This window comes from Phaethon aethereus (assembly GCF_964289735.1).
Source record: "Phaethon aethereus genome assembly, chromosome: 1".
Lineage (NCBI taxonomy): Eukaryota > Metazoa > Chordata > Aves > Phaethontiformes > Phaethontidae > Phaethon > Phaethon aethereus.
The window spans coordinates 2,111,774-2,138,365 of NC_138575.1; the positions used below are offsets into that span (position 1 = coordinate 2,111,774).

The window sequence follows — 26,592 nt, forward strand, 5'->3', positions numbered from 1 at the left end:
AACTCTGAGGAATCGTTCTTGCATGTGCATGTGCCCAGTCCCTTTCTTACAACTCACCACTTCAGTACTTAAGAGTAGACTCAGGTCCTACTGGGGCAAATGCTATATATGGAAAACTATGGCCAAAGTCTGGTTTAAAATGAATGGATACATTTGTGTAATAAAAAAATTGAGAAAATAGAGGAGAGACTATATAACAGGAATACAGACCAGTGCCAAATAGCATGTGCTATAGGACCTATGAAAATTAGGTACAGTGAAGAATGGAATGGGTGGACAAGAGGGACAGCTTGCACCACCTACTTTTAGGCAATAGATAGTGGTGATCTAACTTATCCAGAATTCCTACCTACTGTGCACTGAAAATAGGTAGATACCTCTGGGAAGTGATCCACAAAGGCTGAATTTCCCTTGGAAAGAGATAGTTTCTTTCCACTAAACACACAGGGAGCCCAAGGCAGTAAGGATCATAATTCAGGCGTTTCAGATAGGGAGAATTAGTCCTCCCAGCAGGTGGTGAAGTCTGAAAGGTGCCATTTGCTTTGATAATACTACTTACAGGATAATAAACTGGTCCAGCAATTGCACTTGCTTCCTCTCCTAGCTTCTGGATGCAGTCTGCACATGCATGCTAATGTGTTTATATGCAGGTACATTACAAAAATTAAGAGAAATGTATACATATCTAAACAGATGCGTAGGTTGAGGGGCATTAGTGAGCACAGATAGAACAGATCAATAAAAGGAGCACTAACTGACACATTTTTGTTTGTTTGTTTGTTTGCTGTTCACCTTTGAAAAGAACATGGTAATTTAAACAGCTTTTCTTTTAAGGAAGTATTTGATGACTTCAGGCAATCAAGCCATGGGAAGAGATAAAATGCATAGCAGTGAACATTTATTGGTTGTCTTTAACTTTTAACTTCTTTTCTAAAAAAAAAAAAAAAAAAGAAAAAGAAAAAAAACCAGCAGAAATTCTAGCCTTGATCACTTGGTGTTCTTTGAAACTTATGGAGAAAACTTACCCGTATCTGAAGAAATTGTTGAACTGTCTGCAGATCTTATAAGTAAGCTCTCTCTTACCACAGGCTAGAGGGCCAACTAATACCAGCATGGGGTAGGGAGCATCAAGACTAGGTAAAGTGCTACAAGAAAGGAAAACAAGGAGCTATTACATTACTTACAAATGAAGTCTTCAGCAACTTTGTATAAAGCTTCTGCAGAGACTTCGTCATCACTTCAGCTAATCTCATCTGTCTATCACACTATTCACATTGTTCACAGTGTAGACAAAAATCAGAAGCGTGTGCTCAATTTGATATGTTCTAAGCATAAAAATAGCACAAAATATTGCATTAAAGACCCCTGGGTCTCTTTTGCAAAAGAAATAATGTTACGTCTACCATAATCTTTTCCGATTTATAGCCTTTTCTAAAGCTTCCTCTGCAGTTACAGTGTTGCTGGGATTTGTTTAAGAGTTTTCCAAGTCTATCGCAGGGATGGTAATATTTATGATCAGGATAACAAGCCTAGTGTGAACCTGGACTCAATCCTACAAACCTTTACACACTCCTACATGTAATCTTACTGGCTGCCATGGCCTTGAAGGATGAAGGTGGAAGTTTGCAAAGAAGTCTTCAATTCAATAGAATGAAAAACACTAAGATCCCTAAACTCCACTGAACACCAATAACACTACAATAAAATACCTCAGTACTGCAGATATCCAAAGCCCTCCATTTTCTCCATGCTGAGCAGATGGTTAGACCCTCAAATTTCCACTGCCAGGTAGAAATACCAAAATGAGTAGCATTTTTGCACTTTCGAGTGTCCAGCAATTTCTTTAGACAGCTGAAAATGGAATGCAACTTTGGACTCTCATTTTTAAATCTCAGCTAGATCTTAAGATTATTACACTTGATAGTTTGCCAGAAATAGTTGAAAGAATTTCAAACCCACATATTTTTAACTAATAAATAGCTTTAAATAAATTTAAATTTTAAAGTGGAAGAAAATCACCAATGTGTGTTAAGCTTCAATTTAATGTGATTTAAAACAGGTGAACACAAATTCCTGAAAACAAAGAATATTTCTTCTACCTTTTCTCTTACAAGTAACTAACTCTGTAAGAAGTAATGATAACCACCCAACACAAGAACAGAGGAAAAAGATTTCAAAGTAATGGCTTTACTCCTATTTTAGGTTCAGCAAACCAGCTCTATTTTCTACCAGACAGATATGTATATAATGGGACTTAATGCCTCAGAAGCAGTAAGGTAATAATGCAATTCAGTCTCTTAATTCTCCTATGGAGTACTACTCTCACAGAAGAAATAACAGATACATCTAATAAATTAAGAGACGGGCTAGACCCTGTACATATGTGCTGTTACTAAACTGTGAAATGAACGCAGAACCTGGTTCAGTGTTCCATCCACTGGACTATTTTAGAGCAAGACAGTAGCAGAACCCTTGGGAGAATTAAGGATTTTTTACTTACTGTGCCAACTGGTGACATTTACAAAACGTTAGACAACATTAGCACAATAAGCTTATTAGCACAATACATTAAAAATATTGGAGAAGTTAAAAATACATTTTAAAAATCCTTATCTGAACCTGCTAAGTTGTGACATTCTGTTCAATTCAAGAAATATCTTCCTCCTCTATTGATTATTTGAGCTGTTCAGACTGTCTTTCTCTTTTCTGATATTTGTGGTACGGGAAAGACCAGTGTAAGACAACATGATCCCAGGAGGTAGTAGTGACAGTTGTGGATACTACAAGTGCATTATTATAAATGAACCGTTTCAAAGATGGGAATTCCATGAAACATGCTTAGTGACTAGAGATTCAAAATTTATCAAGGCGTAGCAGAAAGGTTCTTACTCTTGCTCAAGGCCATGCCCTCCATGAATAATGATGTCAAGGCAGGTCTGTGAAGACAGAACCCTTACCTTCAACGTAGTTTTAATGTATTCCTTCTCCAGGCACAGAGCCTCTTACAAACTTGCAAACTGCAGAATTCCTCTGTTATCTTTTCTTTTACAAGGAAGTGTTATATCCAGTAGTGACACAATATATCATTACTTGACATGATTATACTCAGAATTCAAATTCCCTTAAATAAATTTCCATTGCTCAAATTCCTCATATCCTCAAACTCCTTGGATTTATTATTTCATCAGAAGAACATGGAGAACATTTCCATAATACTACCTTTCATTACACGACCACTTATTGGTTCTCAAAAGATAAACTAAAAGTTTTGGTTTTCCTACAACTTGTAAGCAGTTCTTGTAAAGAGTTCTTGGCTCATTTAATGTACATCTTTCAACTTCCGTTGTCTTTGGCGAGTACAGTAATACACTGCTGTGCAAGATTAATAGATTGCAAGGCCAGAAGGGACTATGGTGATAATCTACTCAGACTTTCCTCATCACACTGGAAACAGGATTTCCCTGAGTTAGTTCTTGTTTCAAGCCTGATACCTGAGGTTCCATTAGAGCTTATTTTAATTAAAAACGTTCCAGTTGTGGAGAATTCTTGGTACCCTTGGTAAATTGTTCCAATGGTTAATTACCTTCATTGTTAAAAATAATCATAGAATCATTTAGGTTGGAAAAGACCTTTAAGATCATGGAGTCCAACCGTTAACCCAGCACTGCAAAGTCCACCACTAAACCATGTCCCTAAGCACAACGTCTACATGGCTTTTAAATACCTCCAGGGATGGTGACTCAACCCCTTCCCTGGGCAGCCTGTTCCAGTGCTTGATAACCCTTTCAGTGAAGACATTTTTCCTAATATCCAATCTAAACCTCCCCTGGCGCAACTTGAGGCTGTTTCCTCTTGTCCCTTTCCTTGTTACCTGTGAGAAGAGACTGACCCCCACCTCACCACAACCCCCTTTCAGGTAGTTGTAGAGAGCGATGAGGTCTCCCCTCAGCCTCCTCTTCTCCAGACTAAACACCCCCAGTTCCCTCAGCCGCTCCTCATCAGACTTGTGCTCCAGACCCCTCCCCAGCTCCACTGCCCTTCTCTGGACACGCTCCAGCACCTCAACATCCTTCTTGGAGTGAGGGGCCCAACACTGAACACAGGATTCGAGGTGCGGCCTCACCAGTGCTGAGTACAGGGGCATGATCCCTGCCCTGCTCCTGCTGGCCACACTATTGCTGATCCAGGCCAAGACGCTGTTGTCCTTCTTGGCCACCTGGGCACACTGCTGGCTCATGTTCATGCTCTATTTCTTCTCTGAATTTATCTGTCCTCAATAGCCAGATACCAAGTCTCATCATGTACTTTCCCAATAGACTGAAGAGCCCTCTGTTATTAAACTTCTGCTCCCCATGTAGCAGTTATAACTATATAAAAGGTAGCTTTGTATGGTATGTCACATGCATTTATAGTAGGGGAAAAATACATGTAATACTGTTCAGTGGTGTGTTACCATGTAATTAAAGGTAGAATCACAAGGCACACAGAGAAGGGGAAGGCACAGGCCTAAGAAACTTAATGCTAATGTTTTCTGACTGCAGAGTATGTAACCATGTAACTTTTTGCTTTGTTTTCAGTTTTTATTTTTAATAGAGATATTGCTAAACAAGAATTAATTATAATCCCATCTGAAAATATAGATGCAAATGAACTATACCAATCTGGTCCCAATAAGCATTTTATAGCGTAGAAGACTGTAACACATCATCATTAAGAAGATTTCATTAATGGCTGTGTTGTGTGCTTTCCAGCTGAGCATGGGCAAACATTCAAAGCATCATTAACAATTTTGGTCAGTACCATAAATACTGGTCAGTGTGTTTATATGTTTGTGTATACAATACCTCTGACAGAAGACAGAATTGTTTCTTTCCAGCAATGAAGATACACATACACAATCCAATAAACAAATATTTAAATAGAGCTATGTTTGCGTTGGAAGAAATGTAAAACTATTGTGCTTTTTATTGTAAAAGAAATCTCCAACCCTGCAAAAGAGTAAATAAATCTTCTGTGGTTTTTTTTAATAGGCTTTTAAGAATTCTCAGAGCTATCATCACCACTGGGATGGTTCTTGTCTTTCATCAACAATCCCAGAAAACACAAGACTTGCAATAAAGGTATTCTAAAAATATAAATTTCTGAGTTTCTAAATCATGGATCTTAAATCAGGTTACTCATTACGAATTAAGATATCCAAAATGGTGCTAAAACAGGGTCTGGGGCACAAAAGTTGATCTCAGTGCCCACTGTAGTCAATATAATAGTAAACCACATATATTTCATAATATCTTCATTCGGAGTATGTCAAAGCATTTTCCAAGCATTCATCAAGCAAATATCATAACATATCTACAGATAACAAAGTATGGCTATTTCCATTTTCTAGATCAGAAATGAGACTGAGAGAAGTCACCTGGCATGGCAATGGCAACGCTGGAAAAAGAACATTGATTTGCTTCTCCCTCCTGTACTTTAGGTGGCAGTCAGCATAATCTCCTCCCAAAGGCAGAAGTAGATGAACTTCCCTAAGTACAAACTTGAAAATTTCCCCTTATGAATATAAAACGTGCCCCAAAGCCACAAAATAAAGCCATTTTGCTCACAATGGAATGCCAATAGTGTGAAGAGAAGGAGTAAGCAGAATAGGAAGAAGATATGTTTTATAGCTCTCTTCTCCCTCTAGAGATTTTTAAATTGCTTTTGGGTATTGATAGAAATTTTGCATCTTTCATTTATGGTGCAAATGGCCATCTGTTTCAACAGATTGTTTAAAAGAAATGGAGCTGTGGACAATCTGTCTCAGACTTTAGAGGTGAATGACTAACTTCATTCCATAATCAATTTCAACCAAATAAGATTTTCCTAATTTCCAGATTGCTAACAGAATACCATAGAACTTCTCCTCTTTGCTAAATTAATTTAGAGGTGGGAGAGGGACAGAAAAATGTCCCTCTAAATATATGACAACATATTCTGCTTTACTTGAGTGCCACCCACAGGAGCTGATGTGAAGTGGAGGTGAGCTTACCTGTCAAAGATTCTCTGGGGCTGCAGCACGCTATACATAACATGAGTCATATGATCTTTAGCAGCAACAACTTCTGGAGGAGGATCGTATTTATTCACAGCAGCAACCTGTTTCCACAGTTTAGGGGCAAAAGAAAGACGAGCAGTGATGTAATTGTTTCCAGCTGCAATATGCTTCGCAGATCACTATGAATAATGATGGCTTCATATTTCTGAGGGTCAGTCTTTGTATTTGGGTTGTCTGTGAGCACTCCACTACATAAATCTTTTCAGGGGATTTAAGCACAATTTGATAGATGGAAAACAGCCAGATGTAGCTCACTGTCTTTAATATATTCAACCTTTTACTGGAAAGAAAACAGGATGCCACATAAGATGCAAAGTAATTTTACTTAGGTTTTAATTATCCATTAATTTGCATCCTTTTAGTGCTGGTGGAAGATGCCGAACTAAAATCCTCAGGGACTGAAGCCATTTATTTATTCATCAGAAGAGGAACAGAACAGGCATTAACAAAGTAAGCAAACTGCAATTCTCTCCTGACAATGCATTTCTGTCTTTCCTGGGAGGAGGAGCACTCAAACTCCAGGGATTCCCTCCATCCATTCTGTTGAAAGCTCTATTGAGGGTACTGACTGCTAATGAGTTGTATATTTTTTTAGTATTATTAATACTACCCACCCAGAAACAGGTTAGAGAACTACCAAGTCATTTCATGTAAACCATCAAATATCAACTAGCCGAAACTGCTGCAAAATACTTCTGTAAGCTCGGGTGACAGCCATGCCTATATGGTGTTGTATGGTGCGACAGGAATGGAACTTTAAAGCAAAATATTCAGTATTGGGGACACAAAGTCCACACTATTTTGCAGGGAGTTGGGGAAGGGAGCTCATTTCACTCTAGCTCTGCTTTGGTCCTTTGGTCTGATTTAGTGGCTAGGAGCACGTTAGTCCAAAAGAAGTCTAGTTCATATATTGCAAGACTATTCCACAGTAAGAATCAAGCACGGCAAACTGGACAACTAGGAGTTTCACTTCAAAACCACATTTCTGATCTAAAATACAACATTTCTGTATATCCATTTTGTGTGTTAGTGAGACAGAAGAGCTAGTGCCTCCAAATTCAGTTTAACAAGAGAATTTATGAGGCTAGGGTAGACATTCTAAAATAACCTGAGGAGAGGATTTTCTGAAATAACTTTAATCATCCAAAAGTTAAGTGCTAGTCTAAACCGGTCATCCAGGCTTACTTTTATAGTCCACAGAGAAGGAAAAATTTCTTTAATATATTCACAATTTTACTGGAAGGAAAACAGATTGCCACGTAAGATAAGGAATAAGATCAACTTCTCGGTAGGTGGGGTAAATGATGCTCTGGTATCATCCCTTCCCTGCGTTCATGATAGAGAGCGTCTGGCATTAAAGAACAACCCTAACACTTTTGTAGCTAAAGTTAGGAGCAATGAATTTCCTGTAAGGATAATTTTTAAAGGATAATTCCCCAAAATCCAACTCCAGTTGGCAGCTGTTAATCCTAACAGTTCTAGCATGGCATGGACCCAAATACTACATGCAGAAGCAAAATTACAGGAAAAGCAGCAGCAAAGGGAAAGGTTTCTATTACAATAGAAAGTTGCCGTAAGAGGTCTGAGCAGAGGTTTTGGAGCAGAAGATTTGACAGTGAAAACAGTATGGAGTAGAATGGGAAACAAGCAACATTATAAGTTTTGGAGTTCACTTTGCTGTACTGACAGTAAAAAAAACCAACAGTATTTTAGAAGTAGCACAGTGGTTACCACGTCAGAGTATTTCATCAGTGTAGTTGCCCATTTAGATTCACTAGCTGAGTTACAATGGCTGCTAAGTAAACTTCTTCACTGAACAAAGCTTTTAGGTAAGCTTTGCATTTTTACATACCATAACTGCTCCAGAAATTCTGTAGATATATATCTAGATTTAAAAGCAAAAGTCTCTGAATTTGTATCCTATCCTGGGGGCTGAAACATGGGAGATTTGTCATATCCAAATGACTAAAAAGCTACATTTGCATGCACAGTTTCTTATATTCTCTATTTAGAAAAATTCCAGAATAATACGATGTTGACATACCTTTTCTTCCACTGAAATCTTCTTGAGATCCAGTTCTGTTAGTTGGAGCAACATGAAAATCACCAAGAGCCAATAATCTGTTTGCTCCTGAAGGACAAAGTTTACACTTTGACACAAAGTACGTAACTTCATCAATCTAATATTTAATTTCAATTGGTTGAAATTAAATTGGCCTTAATACATTGCAACGTAAAAAGCTATTTACCCTGAAGGATGTCAATACACTGTACAAACTGATCCCCCACCACAAGCTTGGCTTCTGCAGCAAAAGCTAATAGTTGTTCAAAAGTCTGCAACTACATTGTTCAAAAGGTCAATTTAAAAATTAAAAATCACCACCCCACCCCCTAGAATACCAAGAAAGACTGCTGGAGAACTAAAAGCATTATGTATACTGGGAATATGTAATAAACTATGGTTAATACTTCCAACTTTAGTAGTACTATAGGAACTTCAAAAGAGAATTTGCATTATAAATTTGTCATCATATATGCTTTTAAGTCTGAGACAATAAAAAAGAATAATTAAAAATCAAATTAAAACACTGACACTGACAAGTTCATGAAGCTTCTTAGTTCTAAAACCACTAAGGTCCTGTTAAAACAACTGCAATTCAGACAGCTGTCTTAGTAACTTACACATGCAACAATCATCTTAAAACAGTAATTGAAAGGATTATGATCAGACTTTGCTTAGGGGAAGGACATCTAAACAGAAAAAGGCTTTCAGATTGTGGAGGACCAGGGGCAGCCTATTTTGGGTATTTTTTCCCGATAATTTCATTGTGTGCCAGGCCAGGACAGACCATTCTCACGAAAGCCAATACAAAACTGGCAATTACAGGAAGAAGTATTTAAACCCTTAACATTTTTCTTCTTTCTGACATTGGAAATCACTGTAAAATTCACGCATAGTTTAGAAATCACAAGAGTCAGGATAGAATCACCCTTGATCACTCAGGACAAATTACAAATGCAGAGTCAAAGTCAGAACTTCTGATATTTTGCAAATGTCATTATTGATAAAATGGATGTTTAATTCATTAATTGAAGAATATTATGGGAGCCATAAATGAGAACTGAGTAAAATCCTAAACAAGAAAAGAAGATACAGATTTCAGAGACACATGATTTTAAAAGGGGTACTCTAAGTTCCTTTGAGCTTTTCCCAGGAACAATGGAGTACAGACCTTCAAAGCACACAAAAAGGGGATCTTTTCCCAAGCAAAAATCACGGCATGCTGCGAGTACAAACATATAAATGGATTCACAAATGGCATTAACGAAATTTATGGATTTACTACGTGGATAATAAACATCATGATTCATATGCTCGGTTGGTGTGGGGCGAGCCGTTGACGTTGTCTACCTGGATTCCTCCAAGGCTTTCGATAAGGTTTCTCATAGCCTCCTCCTAGAGAAACTAGGTGCGTTACGGTCTAGACAAGTGGTCTGTGTGGTGGTGGGGAACTGGCTGACAGGCCAAACCCAGAGGGTGCTGGTAAAAGCTCCTTTTCAAACTGGCAACCTGTCACAAGTCAGGTCCCCCAGGGATCGATATTGGGCCAAACAATGTTTAATATCTTCATAAGTGATCTGGATGATGGGATCAAGTGTACCCTGATGGTGTTTGCTGATGATAGCAAACTGAGTGGGGAAGTGGATACTTCAGAAGGGAGAGCCATGCAGGAAGACCTGGATAGGCTAGAAGAGTGGGCTAACAAGAACCTTAAGAAGTTCAACAAGGACAAAAGTAAGATTTTGCATCTGGGAAAACACAATCCAGGACTGCAGCACAGGCTGGGATCTACTCAGCTGGTGAGCAGCTCTGTGGAAAGGGACCTGGGGATCCTGGTAGACAACAAGCTCAATATAAGTGAACAGTGTGCTGCTGTGGCAAAGAAAGACAACGGAATGCTGGGCTGCATTAACAAGGGCATCACCAGCAGAGATAAGGAAGTCATTACCACACTCTACTCAACACTTGTCAGGCCATATCTGGAATACTGTGTTCAGTTTTGGTTCCTGCTGTGCAAAAAAGATGTGGGCAGGCTTGGAGAGGGTCCAGAGAAGGGCCACAAAGGTGTTCAAAGGACTGGGAAGCCTGCCATAAGAGGAAAGGCTGAGAGAACAGGGTTTGTTTAGCCTTTAGAAAAGAAGGCTTAGGGGAGACCTCATCACCATGTTTCAGTATTTAAAAGGTGGCTACAAAGATGGAGACTCCCTTTTTACAAGGAGTCACAAGCAAAAGACGAAGGGTAATGGGTACAAGTTAGTCCTGGGGAGATTCCAATAGGACACAAGAGGAAAATTTTTCACAATGAGAACAAACAGCCATTGGAATAATCTCCCCAGGCAAGTGGCGGATTCCCCAACATTGGACGCTTTTAATATTCAGCTGGACAGGATGCTCGGCCATCTTGTCTAGACTGTGCTTTTGCCAAGAAAGGTTGGACCAGATGGTCCTTGAGGTCCCTTCCAACCTGGGATTCTATGATTCTATGATATGCAGCTTTGGTTCAGAGAAAGTTCCCAGGCAGAGGTGGGTAATGATGCCAGGGAAACCATCACTCATTCATTTCTTGTTCTCATTCCCTGAAATGACCTGGCCACTCTGAGAGGTAGAAACTGAGGCTAAATGGATTCTGGTGTGATCCAGAACAGCAGTTCTAGGTTCTTATTTTTGGCTCCTCTTTGGTTCTTTCTTACCTGTACAGGATTTTTTAGAAGATTTAAAACTCTGAGGAGAGGCAGATCTTCAATACATTCAAGTTCACGCAGCTCAGCAATCTAATTAGTGACAGAAACAGAGCATAAATCAGCAGCAACAGAATCCATGATAACTATGGGAAAAAGAATTTTAATCCCTGCTCTTAAAATCTGGACATAAAAAAAATCATTATACTCACAAAATGGAGATACATGTTAACTGCACTCAATAAGATACTTCTAGTCACAAAAGGCTGACAACTTGGATGTTAGATGGAGAAGCAGTATAATACAGACAGCAATTTCAAACCACCTGCATTTTTCCAGTTCTTTCAAATGTCAAGCCCTAACACATTTAGTTTTTATGTGGCTGATGTGCTTAAGTGAGGCAATTCTGCCATTATATTTGCGCTTCAGTTGACTAGCAAAAAAAATTCCTTCTAAGAAGAGTTTCTTTTCACTGGAGCTCAAGTTTATCCCACCTAACTTTCAGCACTTGATTGAAAAGCATCAGCAAAGTTGTCCTTGGCTGTCTGTATCCAGAAGGTGATGCATTCCACTTAAGGTCTCATCCATCCATAAAGGAAACCTGGGCTGGCTGCACTCAGGCACATCAGATAAGCATTAGAAGTTACATGGGATTAATCAAAGTTTGTGTGCCCTAAACAAAGTCATGCTAGAGGCACTCGTGCTAGACCCTGAGTGAACAGTTGTAAGGCGCCCAATTAAAACAAAATGCATCAAATGGAAGTCACGTTGCCTCATTTTAGCCATCTGCTAGGTTAGCCCAAGTAAGTCACTTAACCTCACTTTATAATCAGTGGAGAGAGGCAGTTCCAGAGGTCATTCAATCCGTGGTAGGCTGGGATGAGCTGCCTTGTAAGGATACCAGTTTTTCCTCCAGAGCTGAAAGACTGAACCTAGAAGAATTCAGATTCTACCCCTAACTTATACTCAGCTTATGGTAAGTGTCTAAAAACATAAACCTCAACCAAAGCCTACCCAATATTCATTTTGAAATAACATGAAGCCCACTGCAGAACAGTTTTGACCAAGTTAAATGTCATTTGGGTGGATTTCCTAAATAAATCATAGAATGCCAACTGTCGACATTTGAAAATCACTGAACATGTACATGAGAAACATGGTTTGCAGATAAACTTATTGTGCCCATTTTTAAAAAATCAAGCATTTAAGATCTGGGTGATAGTGAGCTGAAGTAACTCGGATCTTTCTGTGTTAATTAATTAAAATTCTCTTTAAATTATTCTTCAGAGGGAATGTTCAAAAAATGGTGACTCATTAAACAGTTTCAATAACATCATTAAAAGAGGCAAATTTTGATGAGGTAAAATTAATAGCTTTTGCGTGCCATAAAGAACAGTAGAAACTATATGAGGCAATGGAAGTGGTGTTATTAATGCTAATAGCAACGATACTATTAGTTAGTTTCCTGTCTTGTGCCATTGATATACCTTTAAATGTCAACCTGAACACAGTGTGAGAAAAAAATACAGTGTCTTGAATTAAATCTTGTACATGTATCTTGCAAGTGGGGAAAATGACAGAAAATGTTAAATTCCTGGTTTATATTTTAATTTCTTATTTTCTTAGATTTTTTTTTTTTACATGCAGATCTGTCTATGATGTCAAAACGATTCATGAATTAACAGTCTTTTCAGTTAAGGACCCTGGAAGATCAATATAAAAATTATTATATATATATATATATAGAGCTTGGGTTTCAAAATTCAAATATAAATGAGTTGGATTGTATAATTGTCGTGGTTTAGCCCCAGCCGGCAACTAAGCACCACACAGCCGCTGGGACAGGGGACAGGGGAGAGAATTGAAAAAAAAAAATTTCGTGGGTTGAGATAAAAAGTTTAATAGGACAGCAAGAGAGAAAGAAACAACAATGATAATAATAATAATGATACCGACAAAGGAATGTACAAGAACAAGTGATGCCCAGTACAGCAATTGCTCACCACCTGGTGATTGATAGCCCATCCCCGAGAAGTGATTTCTGCCCCCCGGCCAACTCCAGTTTATGTACTGGGCATGACGTTATATGGTATGGAATATCCCTTCGGCCAGCCTGGGTCAGCTGTCCTGGCCGTGTCCCCTCCCAGCTTCCTGTGCACCCCAAGCCTTCTTGCTGGCAGGCCATCACGAAAAGCTGGACTGTCCTTGACTGCTTAGCAACAACCCAAACCATCAGCACATTATCAACATTTTCTCATCCCATACCCAAAACATAGCCTCACGCTAGCTTCTGTGAAGAAAACCAGCTCTACCCTGGCTGAAACCAGGACAATAATTGTACTTCCAGTGAAAATTCTGCTGCATAACAAAAGCCACATTATAATAGAGTACATGCAGTTCTGCCTTACAGGAAGTTTCCAGCTGAGACCTCAGAAAAACCTGTGGTCATAAAATTGGGCTGAAAGATATTAGCAAAGCCTCCTGAGGCCTCGTAGTAGAAAAGCTGTGATGTAAGTAAAGATCCACAAGAATAATCAAGCTGAAAAAGCTGCATACTCATCCCTGTCTTATCCACTCAAGGGACCACTGTTAGTTCTTTATGTACGTGAGCATTAAATACTACAGAAGTGATACCTACATAAAGATAACCCCATCTAGAGAGATGAAATAAGGCCTGAGGAGTACACTATCAATCAACATGTGAAACAGTACAGGAAAAAATGTCATCTTTTCTAATATTAATTTCTTGCAGTGTTTTAAGATTTTTTGATTAAGCCTTAAAGGGATTGAATTTTAGGAAAAAAAATAAATTGTGCATTCTTAGAAAAAGGTGAGATCAATATCAAGTGTGCTACCTGGTTATCCTCTAGGTTGATCATCTCTAGTAGACCATGTTCCTCCAAGCCTTCTAGACTAGTTATTTTATTGCTAGATAGGTCCAGCTTCTGAAGAGTTTTCAAGCTGTCCAACCCAGTTATCTTCTCAATCTGGTTAGAGCTCTAAGAAGAAATGAAAGCATATAAAATGTTGATAAAGTTCTACAGGCAGAAAACAACATTACCGAGGAACAAGAGTTCACTTTATTATTGAGAATCCTATTGCAAATAGGCCTTTTATACATTAGCCTCATCTTCATCTTGAGATGACTTATTATAGCATTCCATTACTGCTCAAGGAAAAAAGAATCAACTATCTTCTGATTAGCTTATCTTCACCTCACCTTGAAAAGCAGCGAGAGGTAACAGCAACAAAAAGAGCTCTAGCATTCTTTTAAACCTGATATTGGCTAATGGATACTCTTGTCACTCCCCAACTCAAAATTTAGAAAATAGATATGCACATAAAAGTATAGAATATATATACATAAATACATAGACTTTCCCTCTGTAATCATGGTTATATTTACACTTATGATTACAGAATAAATAATGAAAATATTAAGGTAGAACAATACAATACCACCTTCTTTGGACTACAGGCAGTCTATAAAAATATCTCTAGGATACAGGAGTTCATCTTCATGCATATTAAGTGAGATCAGACTTTATTTACTGCCAGTGACAGTATGCACAGAAATGTTAAAAAAACCCTCAGACACCCACCTTACTATAAGTTCATCTAGACTCTAACACAAGAAACGACCCAAGCTTTTGAGGACTCATGAACAATTATAATTGTTTTACATTCCTTCTAAACAAGGTACAAAAAAGAAGACCTATATTTATCACTGGACACCGGATGGCTCCATTTCTCAGGGCCTCACAAATCATCTACTCGTTTCTGCTATGAACTCCAAATAGGTATAACATGCTAGGTTCTGAGCATGTCTCATCTTTGTCCCAGTGGCCACATGTACCCAGATGGCCTCGCAACATGATTCTTTCTGTCTAACCTTGCAAGTTATATTTTTCCATCAGCATCACCTTGTGCTGAAAGCTTAGAAGCCTCATATTCTATTAATAAATATTTAGGAACTATTGAAATAAATAAGCCAGCTGACTCTAATGTTAATCCAGTTGTCTGTCCTTGACATTTTTCCTGACTTTTAAATGTTTAATTAGGTTATTAATAGCACAGAGGTGCTCTCTCCTCTTCCTGTTCTTCGTTAGACTGCTGTTTAATAGGATACAGCTTAGAGCTCTAGTTGCAAAATGCTATGCAAGAGGTGCACATAAAATTCTGTGAACAAAAGAGATTTGTGTAGAGATCCTTTTTTGCAAAGCATAAAATTCCTCAGAGTCCAGTTCATTAGAGTGCACTTATTTTTTTGCAAACATAAGCAGAATAAAGGCTTTTTGGTATAGCTAGGCAGTATTTACAGTTTTTGAAGCCTTTCTTCCAAACTTCAGACCTTACTACTCTTTCAACCTAAAAAGCTCAAGGGGAAATGGAAAAGCAAGCTGAATCAATGGGAAGAGAGGATGACTGCTCCCATGAAAAAAGAACAGAATTCTATTCTATTTAGTAAAAGAAAATGCTATGCTAAAATCTGTCTATTTACATAATTTCCACATGACTATCTACTTTGCTAATTAAAAAAGACAAGCAGTTATATGAATAATCGTATCAGCATGTAAGAACCAAAACTGAAGAACATGTTCATATTAATAAGGCTTAGCTGTTAACACAACCTCCAAAACATTTTACAGAGCAGATAACCATTGCTAACAGAATTATTATTAGGTCTTTTAACAGATGAGGAAATCAGTGCACACAATGGTTGAGCGACTTACTGTAGCTGTCCCTGAAGAAAGCATTTAGAGAAAAGATCTTCCTGTCAGCTTAGATTTTTATACTCCTATAGTTCATTTCAGAACTTTTAGACTAGATTTTGCCAATCTGAGTTAATCTTACCGACTGAAAATGAGACAAAATTCAGTTTTATTGCCACTAAGGGCATAACTGGAAGCTACTGAAGGCTTTATATATCTCAAATAGAAGTATATTAAAAATACGTTACTGAACACTATTTGAATATATTATTCAAAACACACTACTCTCCACTTTTAAATGTGAATACCCTTCCTGAATATTGAAGCAGTAATATGTGCAAGGGCCAATCAGACCTTGATGGGTACAGATCTTAGTTACTCTTTTCTATATCAATTACTACAGAACAGAAGAAAAATCTTTAAAATTTTAAAAGGATTGGAAAAGAATATTTCTATTCTTGATCAGGGATTTATTCATTTTACCTAAAATATTTATGTAGGTGCCTAAAACTAATCTAGCAAATATGAGCATATTTCTATGTATAGTTTTTTGGTACTCATTTTTAAAATCCCATTGAATACTTTTAAAACTATTATTACGAAGTAAAATGTATTAAGAAGTAGCCTGTTCTATTTTATAGCAACTGAATTGCATTAAAAATCGTTTTTGCTTGTGTTTCTATGCAACCTCTATATTGATGGCTCTTCTCATTAAGTATTTTGAAATGACTCAGAAAAGATCATTGGTATTATAAGGACATTTTACAAACATGGAACTGAGGAACACTGAGATAAATATCTTCCCAAGACCTGTAAAAGAGCAAAATGCATGCCAACAAATGTAGGCATTGACAGGAAGAGGTCTATATCTGGGCTAGTTATCCTTGTCTATCTTCATAACCAACAGAGAGAAAAAAAACACTTCCAAGGCCTGATGCACCTTGTATTAATGTAGATGTCAGCAGCTGGATCAGATTAATGAAGTATTTTAAGTGTCTATTTCTCTCCACTGACTTTTGAGGCAGTAGAGAACAACTAGCTCATGTGCAGTTGTCTACACTGCAGAAATCTGAAGCCAGATAAGATAAATCCCACTAAAGCATCTAGAAATACAACCTAGAAATGCTGTATTTAAACAAATACGCTCTAGATATCTTGATGCAAAGCTGGCAATATAAAGCTTCCAACCTCATTAGAAAATTAAACAAAGATCCTTTAACTGTATATCAGATTTGCATACTAAATTTCACTTGTTTTCTAAAATGAATACAGGCGTTTCAGTCCTTGCCTTTCCCTCTCCTGTCCTAGCTCACAGCTATCATGAACCTAACTTTATGAGGAAATGTAATTAAAAAAAAAAAAATCTTCATTGTTTGTACTGTGGGATTTGCACAGTATGTAACCTCTTAAACATCGCCCAAGCGACAATAAAACCTACCCAGAGAAAATGCAAAGTATCTTTGGAGAAATTCAAAACTCAGCTGGACAAGTCACTGCACAACCTCCACTGAAGATGGATCTGCTCTGAGCAGGAAGCTGGATCAGATGACCTTTACAACTCCCTTCTAGCCTATATATCATTCTACGATTCTGTATTAAATAAAAAAATATGTCCAGTACTACATATATCTCTGAAAAACTGTTATGCAATTACCTTCACATTTATTAAGGCATTAATATATTGATAAAAGACAGACAGGAAAACAACTAGAATTACTTCTTTCTTACCAGATTGAGTATTTTGATAGGCAAGTTCTCAAGGCCACTGATTGCAATGAGTCTGTTGTGTGACACACTAAGATGAGTCAGACTGTGACACTTCTCCAGTCCTCTTATCTCCTCTATGTTATTAACTATACAGAATTTTTTGCATTTAAGGAAAATAACTGAACACAAAACCTCAGCAATAATTAGTAGCTGAATTAGCCAATGGAGCTGAATTTTATGGTATGGGGAGCTGGATAACACATGCTCCATGCTAAGAGAGGTTAAATCCCAGTGGCACACACCCATCCCTATTCTGGAATTTACTGCCTCCTCATTTGACCGACACAGCTTTTTGTGGGGCTGCAGGACAAGAGACACTGATCCAGCTAGAAATATCCTTCCCTTCTTTTTGGAGGGGCTTTTAACTCGTTTCTGTGACCTGGTTTACAGGGCAGCCCTTCAACCTGGCATAACTGGGCCGACGGCAAATGAAGAAAATAGTGGAAATAAGGGAACAGGAGTGTGGGGAAGAAACAACTTCTGCCAGCATTTTGCAAAACTATGCTGTAAATCTCCGGTCCTCTCATGAGATGCATATGTGCAGGCTAAAACATAGGGGTCTTTAACTGGGCACCAGTCATGTTAGGTCAGCTGTAGAATACGGGGACATGGCTGAGTCATCAGAGGAGGGTATGATCTTTTTATGTTTACAAAGTACTTAACATAGCTCCAAACTGACCTTGACTTCCAAGCATTATATACAAATTATCCAAGCGATAACAGACGGTAGTACTATATGGAGCTATTTCACTCTAAATTATACCTGGTTTATACTGCCCATCTGTACTGTAAGGGGAAAGCGTATTTTAAATTAACATTAAACTCAAAAGCAGCAGTAAAAACAGTTAGGATTCCTCTCAGCAAAGTTCTGTATTAACATATCTACCCAGAATCGTCAAACAAAGCATGTTTCCTTTGAAAACAAGCTATCTCAGATTGCTCTCTCACAATGGGATGAACTGCAGAGGTACCTGACTCTATATCTCTCTACTCTGATCCAGGCATCTCATTGTTTGATGACTGAAGTTAGGCAAGAAGAATTGCACTTGTAGTGTAAGTGTCCAAGCTGGAAGCTGTTACATAGAAAAAAAAAAAATAATCAAGAAATATAACTGAAATAACAGACAGAACATGCAGGAGACAGAGAATGCCTTTAGGCAATCACAGAAGGAAACATTTTTAATTGACTTGAAAGAATGAACTCTGCCTGAAAACAAGGACAAGTGAGTTTTCATTCACATTTCTAGACTTTACCAGGCAGCGGACAAATTGTCAGGATTTTTTTCTCTCAGTCTGAATGATACTGTAATGAAACAAAATGTAAACTTAGCCAGGGATAATAGAACACTCTCTAATAACTGTGACTTAACTCTGTTTTTTCCTCACTGAATTCCTACACAGGGACTTAATTGTACACTACCCAAGTTCTACACTCACAGGCCTAGATGGGGAAGGAGAGGAAGAGAAATGAGCTAGTAAGCACAGATTTATCCTTTTGCAGAACCTCACACTAGGCTGTCTCTGTCAATTCAGAAAAGAAACCAAAACCATCCACGGGCACTGATATTTGACAGATTTTCATTGATTTGCATACAAAATGGGACTGTTTCAACTACGTAGGAAAAGTTTTGGTGAGGAAAAAGTATTGTTGGAGCCATAAGCATCAATATTAGGCAGCAAATTGCTCAGCACTAAAAACTAATACAATCAGGTTTAGTCCTTTAATGACTCACTATAATGCTTTGTCAGATATTATTGTCCAAGCTGTCTCCCTTCCTGGTTTGGGCAGTTTCCTCCTTGAAAACTCATTTATAAACCTGTCAGGTGTGCTTGTGTGTGCACCTGTCAGAAAAAAGTTACAATGACCTTACCATCTGCATCATAATTCACTTAAATATGATAAGAAATGCTTAGTTACTGTCAATGAGAAATGCATGCCAAACATTTCTGCTACTGCATGATATTTAATGTGGTATTTTCATTGATGATTATGAAGAACAGCTTGTTTTGTCTGCCATGTCTTCAGCAAGGAGTGCTTGACATGGGTTAGGAACAGTGCCACTTCGCTATTCTAAATTCTGCACTTCTAAATTCTGCACTCGTTTTCCTCTATTTCAGAGGTTTCTGTTGCAACTGTATGCATGAAACCGTTTTTCTCCCCATTTCAATGGTGTTTTCACTGACAAATGAAGAAATTGAAGACAGCACGCTGCTGCATTGAAACCAAATGAAAAAATACTGATTCAGATCCACAATACAAATCTCTGATCTTTTTTCCTTTTCATTTTGCCATATGGTTTTTGCTCTGCAATAGAATATTAGAATTGCAAAGGGGTAGTGTCTCAATGCCATTTTCTGACAAGAATCATGTCACCTGCACACCTTGTAAAACGTGTGAATAATGTAACCTGGATGCCCTGCAAATGCTTTATCTGCTCCTACATGAAAAAGGCATTGCATTAATATCATTTGGTAATGGACTACTTCGAGGACAAGAGACAGAGGAAAAACTGCAACAGCCTGCTGTCTGCTCCTTTTGAGAGAAGAAAATCAAGATGCAATTTATGAGGCAAAGAGAAAAGGTTCACAAGCCCTCAGGAAGCAATTTTAAGTAAGGCAGCATGTCAACATGAAACTCCAGAAGACCTTTCAGAAAAGCATAGGAGAATCTTTGGGGAGACTAAGAGTACTTATGGAGTACTTGCAGAAGTAGGCAATGAAGAAACTTTATCTGCAGGTTCACAGTGATACGATTTCTGCCAGAACAGTGTTTCTAATCCCACAAACTGAGTACCACAGTGAGAGCATGGAAGGTGGGTAGCAGAACTTCTTTGCTCTGTGTACTTCCCTCAGCATACACCAGCAAGTTTTCTCCCACTGAAAGATTCTCTTCATTGTCATTAAACAGCCTTGTCCTCCACAGAGCCGCTACAGTCCCTGCGTAATTAGCTATGTCTAAGATTAAATAACATGCACCTTTTTCATTTAAAGGAGCTTAGTGTTCCAAGCTGATTTCCCATTAACCTTTCCTTATATAAAAAAACTGGGATTATTTATTACCTCTGCTGTGCAAAGACAGCGCGACATGTCACTTTTTCAGTTTTACATGATGCAAAGTGGAGGGTTTTTTGTGCTCCTCTAGCAGGCTAATACCTTACACGTATAAACAAACACCTTTAACACCACCCATGCTTAAGGAAATTAAGATCAATTTCACCGCCAGAATTACAGTGTTTAATCTTGCTTCTAAAGGCAAAACTGACATGAAGGAAAAACACAAAGAAAACAGGGATCTATTTGAAGTAAACTGCTGTTCAGAAAGCAAACAAGCAACTTTTCTCCCATTCAAGTTTCCATAAGGATACAATCCAGTAAGAGTTTAGTAAGTGACTGGTATGCTGACAAATCTTGCATTTTAGGTATTTTATTGTATGAAAAATCTACTTCCTAAATAAAAAAGGAGACAAAAAGTTAATTTTTTTTCTTCAGCATTTACACTTTTCATATGAAACTAAACAGCTATTACATTAAACTTGTGATCGGGGTGTGGAAGAAAGAAGAGATCAGTAATATTAATATTATGACATAAAGAGAAAGGCTCTTTTTTATGACACATAGAATACCCATTTTGGGAACTTCCAAAACTATATTTTCTTCCAACAACATTATCATTAATGGTCCTGTAATTATGCATACATATTAAAAAAAACTAACAGAGAAGACAGATAAATACATGAAGGTCATATTTCAAAACAACATCCTGCTTTTTATAACCCAAAGCAGGCTACAAAAAACCAACAGCAAAGGGAAGATTAGGACACAGCTACACTTTAAGTATGTGTTTCACAGTAACGACTGGCACCAGTCATTTTGAAAGACAGAAACTGATCCCACTAAAGGTCTGATGACTTTGACAAGCAAGGAAAAAATTCTGGCTATATTTACCTTTAGCTAGAACAGTTGCCAGTACAATACAGCCTCCCATGGCATACCACAGTTCAGAGAGTGAAAGAAAGGAGACTGGAATGTGCAGTGTAAAATACTCAAACATTTGGAAAAGCTATTAAAATGTCAAATGAGGTAAGAAAGAAGAACAAGGAAGGCATAAAAATTCACTTTTGCACATGTCCAAATACAATATCTAAATTGGAATTAGAAAACCGGTTTGAATTTAAACCTATGAAATGCATTTTTTTGCAACTTACCTTGAGATTTGTAGGTGGTTTAAAAGCAAAATATGTAGTCAATTCATTGTTGGAAGCATTCAGTTCTAGTAAGTGAGGCATGTGACTGATACAAGAAAGATCTAGTAACAAAACAAAACGTCAAATACTGTACAGGAATGCATAGATAAATGCAGAGATCGTCATGTCAAAACGTGGTAATTATGTCCAGTAACAATCAAGAATCAATTTGTAGTTACACATTCAGAAAGTGATGTTTAAAATGCAGAATTCAGATGTATTAACACCTCCAACTAGAAAAAAAGATGGTTTCTAAACCACAAAGAATAAATATTCAGGTTCTACATTAAATTTCCATTATGTCAACTGATTTGTTGACATAAAGCCAGAATACAGTTTTATATTCCAGCTACCTCTAGAATGACAGAGAGACTACCTCTGTCCTAAGTTATTAATTAGCAGAGAAAAGCATTTAGACCACTACTGAAGACTAAATGACTAGTTGCTATGAAAAAGTCCCTGGTCTGTTCAGACCTAGCCTTCACAAACTGTTAGTAGAATGGGCACAGAGAAGTACAGCCGTACAAAGTGCTGCTGCTACTGTACTCCAGCACCTCAAGTGACATGAACTTGAAAGAAATAATGCAACAGGTTGCCCACCACACCTTATTCCTTTTGATGTTATATTAAAAAAAGGAGTTGGAGAGTATGAAGGAAGGTGTAGAAGACGATGGAGTTTACTGCAGTCTCCATTTATTACCATTCAAAATCTGGGATATAATTTTTTACATTTTGTCACCAATGGGAAACCTTGGCAAAGTAAAACCCAAGGCTGGGAAAACTGTATCTGACATAACTAAATATTATGTCATCTGCACATGTAAAATCTCAACCTTAATCTTGTATTGATATGCTTGCTTGCATTTTATCTTTGGATAATAAACTGGACAATAATCTCCATGTTCCCACTGATAAGCATATGCTGGTGCAGCTGTCTGAATGGTCCATACATCATTCTCAAGAAGATCTAGCCATTGCCTCAGTTTGTAGAGCTGGAGTAAATGCCATTAAAATGTAGACCAGGATTTGTGATATTAAAGCTACATGGTACAGTGCATTTCTCATCTTAAATGATTTCACAACCCAAGAATTTACTAGTGTATTTACTACATACCATTAATTTTATTATATGAAAGTTCCAGCTTCTGTAGGTGAACGTATCTGGAGAGAATGTTAATGTCACTTAACTCACGACCCTGGAAAAATAAAGCAGAGACCTTAATAACTAGCTGTATAACCTCAGCCGCTCTCCCAAGAGATACACAGTAGCAGGAGACATTGAAGAGGTGCCTCAAGGCCCCTCTAGCTAGATGTGTCAGAACAGGATGACATATACAGAAAGTGATGTTAGACCTGCAGACCAGCCATAAATGGAGAAAAATGTCAAAAGACGACGTTTAAAACACAACCAGGAGAGATAGCTGTAGCTAGGAAAAATGCCAGAAAAACAAGGCTGCATAGAAAAGGGAGTGGCAGCAAGTAATCTTTTAAAAGACACAACCATTTTAACTTTCTGATGGTACAATGGACAAAGCATTCTCAGGTGTTTAGGATGTTGCTCTATTTTTTTCTTCACCTGACTGAAGCGGGAAGATACATTTTCACACCCAAAGACTGGGTAAGGAAAAATCTTACTGCTGTTGCTACTAAGTGAAAAAACAATACCGATACGGCAGTCATCAGCAGCAGCCATGCTGTGTCTTGTCAAACAAGTCCCATGTACATGAAATGGCATTGACAGGTAAAGACAAAAATCTGCCTCTCTAAATTTTTTTATTAGACCAACTATTTGCTGTTAGAGAGGGGAAACTTTTGAGTGCTAAGCACTTTACAATTATGTTCTTTTCTTATACTTACTGAAAGTGACAGATTCAGATAAACGTATTCAATACCAGGGGCTGAGCGCCCCAGCTTGTGGAGTCCCTCAGCCACAGTGTCTTCATCCAATGCTCCATCAAACAGATCCTATAAAATACCAGAAAGGAGGGGCAGCAAAAGGAATGGATTAAGGGGAGATTTATGAAACGAAATTCCACACTCAGTAGAATCTGGGGGCTGCTTGGGATGCAACCGGGAACAGAATTTAATAAAAGTCCTCAATCAAACACTGCTTTCAATGGTCCATCACACTACTAAGGAACTAGACCTTAGTAAAAATGATGAATACAACTCTCAAAACAGATAAACAGAAATATGTCACTACTAGCTCTATACATTTAAAAAGGGTCAACAGCTTTTTGTTGGGATTTTTTTTTTTATCTTCTGGTTTAAATCCACATCTCTAAACAGGACCTATTTCCAGAGATGTTGAGCCATGAAACTCACATTGATTACTGATGTTAACATTTTAGCAAATCAGCACTAACATAACCCCAGTGTTGTACCCCAATATGCACATTATTGGAGGCCCTTTAAATTTGTTTGGCATGAGCAGCTAGCGCTACTCTTCGGAGAACAATCTTTGCCAAAGAGGGTACTTGACAGATGGCACTAATGAACCACTGCGTAGGTTTAATGAGAAAATAAGCCAATGGCTTGTGAAATTCCTATAAGCTTGGAGAAGTCACACAACAATTGCTAATCTAGAGACCAAGATAAATAATGTTTCAAAGGGTAATCATCTGAATTATAGCACCTACGTGTTATAGCAATGGAGACCATAGATGCATTTCCACTAGGTAAAAATATGAGATTATAATGCTGTGGCAGTGGACACTGTAGAGCCCAGCAGAGCAGGGAGAAAAAATTCATCTTGAATCTCAGAGCTGGGCATATAAACAGGAAGAGGGTTTAATTTGGCCATCCATATGCCATCTTATCTTTAGTCTTTATATAGCAAGGGGAGACAGAGAGGGGGCCACCCAGAACTATCCTGGACATCATGGGGATAGAAGGGACCGTAAAAAAGGCAGAAATGAGAGGTGAGGGGAAACAAACCAAAGCAGCCTTTCCCCTCTTTGGGGAAATGAGAAATCACTACCTAGTGCCCCCATTGACTCTCCCTTCTTTCCCCCACAACTACACTGAATGATGAAGGGGGAAAAGGGCTCTTTCCCCCATGAGCACAACCCTCCCCAAATAGTTGGGGGGCACTGAGCTGAACCTCTGTGTGCTGTGACTCCTCTTCGTCATCGGCCTCTTGCTTGTCTTCTTGGTGAGGCAGGTTGAGCTGTGGCCGCGGCAGACTGGGCCTGTCCTGAGGCAGCTCCCCAGGGACCCCTTGGGAGAGGTGCTGCAGGGGCCCATGAGAAGGGGGAAGCAGCTCACCGAGGCCGTCCTCTGCCCTCTTCTCCTCCTCCCCCGCCATGAGCTATAATAAGAAGCGAGGACACGGAGGGAGCTGTGCTGTCTGTGCTTCACACTCGAGCACCACCCCACCAGCCCCCCGAACAGGCCGCCGCCATCTTGTTTGCTCTCCTGTTGTCGTGGAGACGGGACAAGCTCCACACCCCCTGCCGGGAAGGGGATTCACGCCAGCCCGACAGCCAGCCAATAGAAAAACGGCAGGTGGAGCGGGCCAGGATGGGAGTTGTAGTTCCCCTCCGCAGCGCTGCCTCGTAGGGGGCCGCTAGGCCTCAGAGCATATTGGGAGTTGTAGTCCGCCACTCAGGCCGTCTCCTGAGGCGGTGTCACCCGTCTCGCTGAGACGCTTGTGTGGCTGAAGGCACCGTACCCGCCCTCATGCAGCCCATCAACCTTTCTCTTCTTCCCCACTCTTCCACAGCAGGGCTTTACCTCCATTTGTGTGTTCCAGATCTGGACACAAAGTTAATACTGTCAGACAAATAATCTTCAGGGCACTGTTATCCAGCCACAAAGCCGCAGGCCAAAATAGGCTCTAAGATGGCGGCGTTGCTCAAGAATGAAGGCCATGCAGAGGGCCTGTGGCCCTGATTTCCAGTCGGCTGTTTTACTCACAGGCCAGTCTGGGTTATCCTAGTTTTAGTCTGGGAGGGCGGACGACGTTGAAAATCTGTATTGGGAGTCTCAGCCATCTGCTGGGGTGAGGGTCTGGGGCTGTTTGAAATGGTGAAGTAATGTGCTTCCTTAAGAAAAAAATACAGTTTCAGAACTGGTGGAAAAAATCTATATAATTTTGCTGGAAACATTTGGGAAATAATGAGCGATCAGGTTGTCACAGCAGGGGAAAGTAAAACGACAGCTTTTGAAATATCTTTGCTTGTTGTCTTGTTCTTTTATCACCACAGCCTGACTGGCTTCTGCAGTCGATTTGGGATCGGGAGGCATGTGAGCCCATCTTGGCGAGCAGTGTGCCCATGGGTGATGGCTGCTAGAGCAGGCGCTGGTGCTGCGAATTCTCCAGGACAATGGTTTTATTTAGCCCTGCAAATCACTGCTGTACGATGTTAAAAACTACTGTTTTGTTAGCATTCCTCTTTGAGAGAATAGAAAGCTTGTCACACCATGTTTCAGAGGAAGAAATAAAAATCCCTAACGGTAGCAAACAACAAGCTTTGGGCCACAAAAAAGTCTTACTGATACTGACCCACTCTTAGTATCATACTTAAGTAAAGATGCAAAAGATATTTGAGTTTTGTGTGAGCATGTTTTGCGATTAGTTGAGTTATGCACAGTAACCTCTTAGCTCCAGTCATGCCCTGTGGCAGCAAGTTCTACAAGTTCACTAAGGCAGGGTAAAAAAAGAAAAAGTTATTTGTTTTCTCTCATTTTAGGCCTCTCTGTTCCCAGTCCATCATCCACCTTTCTTCTTACATTGCAGAACAGGGTAAAATGAGAAAGTAAAACCAGAAAATAAAGGAGGGGAGGAAGAGAAGGTGTGCCAGGACGTCTCCAAATAAAGGTCCCTGTGAGATGAATATGGGGAGAACACTGCTCTTCATGGTAAAAAAATTTAACGCTGGGGACAAGGGATTCCCATCACCTGCAGTGGGGCTCCAGCATGGGTCATGACAGCCAGGTGAACCTTGAGAGTCTTGTAATTCTGGGTTTCAACGTGACATAATTGCCTTCTCTGTGTTCTTAAAATGACATCCGTCTTTGACTGCAATGG

General features: G+C 38.9%; 1 protein-coding gene across 1 annotated transcript in view; it reads right to left on the bottom strand.

Annotated features, from left to right (window-relative positions):
- Window positions 1-24,867, bottom strand: part of LRGUK (leucine rich repeats and guanylate kinase domain containing) — a gene marked incomplete at both ends in the record, with an annotated part of 57,506 nt that extends 32,639 nt beyond the window's left edge. The window contains 11 exons of the mRNA XM_082013842.1: window positions 1,026-1,145; window positions 6,032-6,138; window positions 8,142-8,228; window positions 10,850-10,930; window positions 13,693-13,836; window positions 17,278-17,402; window positions 20,682-20,763; window positions 21,522-21,622; window positions 22,675-22,756; window positions 23,418-23,525; window positions 24,664-24,867. Of these exons, the coding sequence (XP_081869968.1) occupies window positions 1,026-1,145; window positions 6,032-6,138; window positions 8,142-8,228; window positions 10,850-10,930; window positions 13,693-13,836; window positions 17,278-17,402; window positions 20,682-20,763; window positions 21,522-21,622; window positions 22,675-22,756; window positions 23,418-23,525; window positions 24,664-24,867 (1,241 nt within the window). The remainder of the gene's footprint in view (window positions 1-1,025; window positions 1,146-6,031; window positions 6,139-8,141; window positions 8,229-10,849; window positions 10,931-13,692; window positions 13,837-17,277; window positions 17,403-20,681; window positions 20,764-21,521; window positions 21,623-22,674; window positions 22,757-23,417; window positions 23,526-24,663) is intronic.
- Window positions 24,868-26,592: the final 1,725 nt, after the last annotated feature.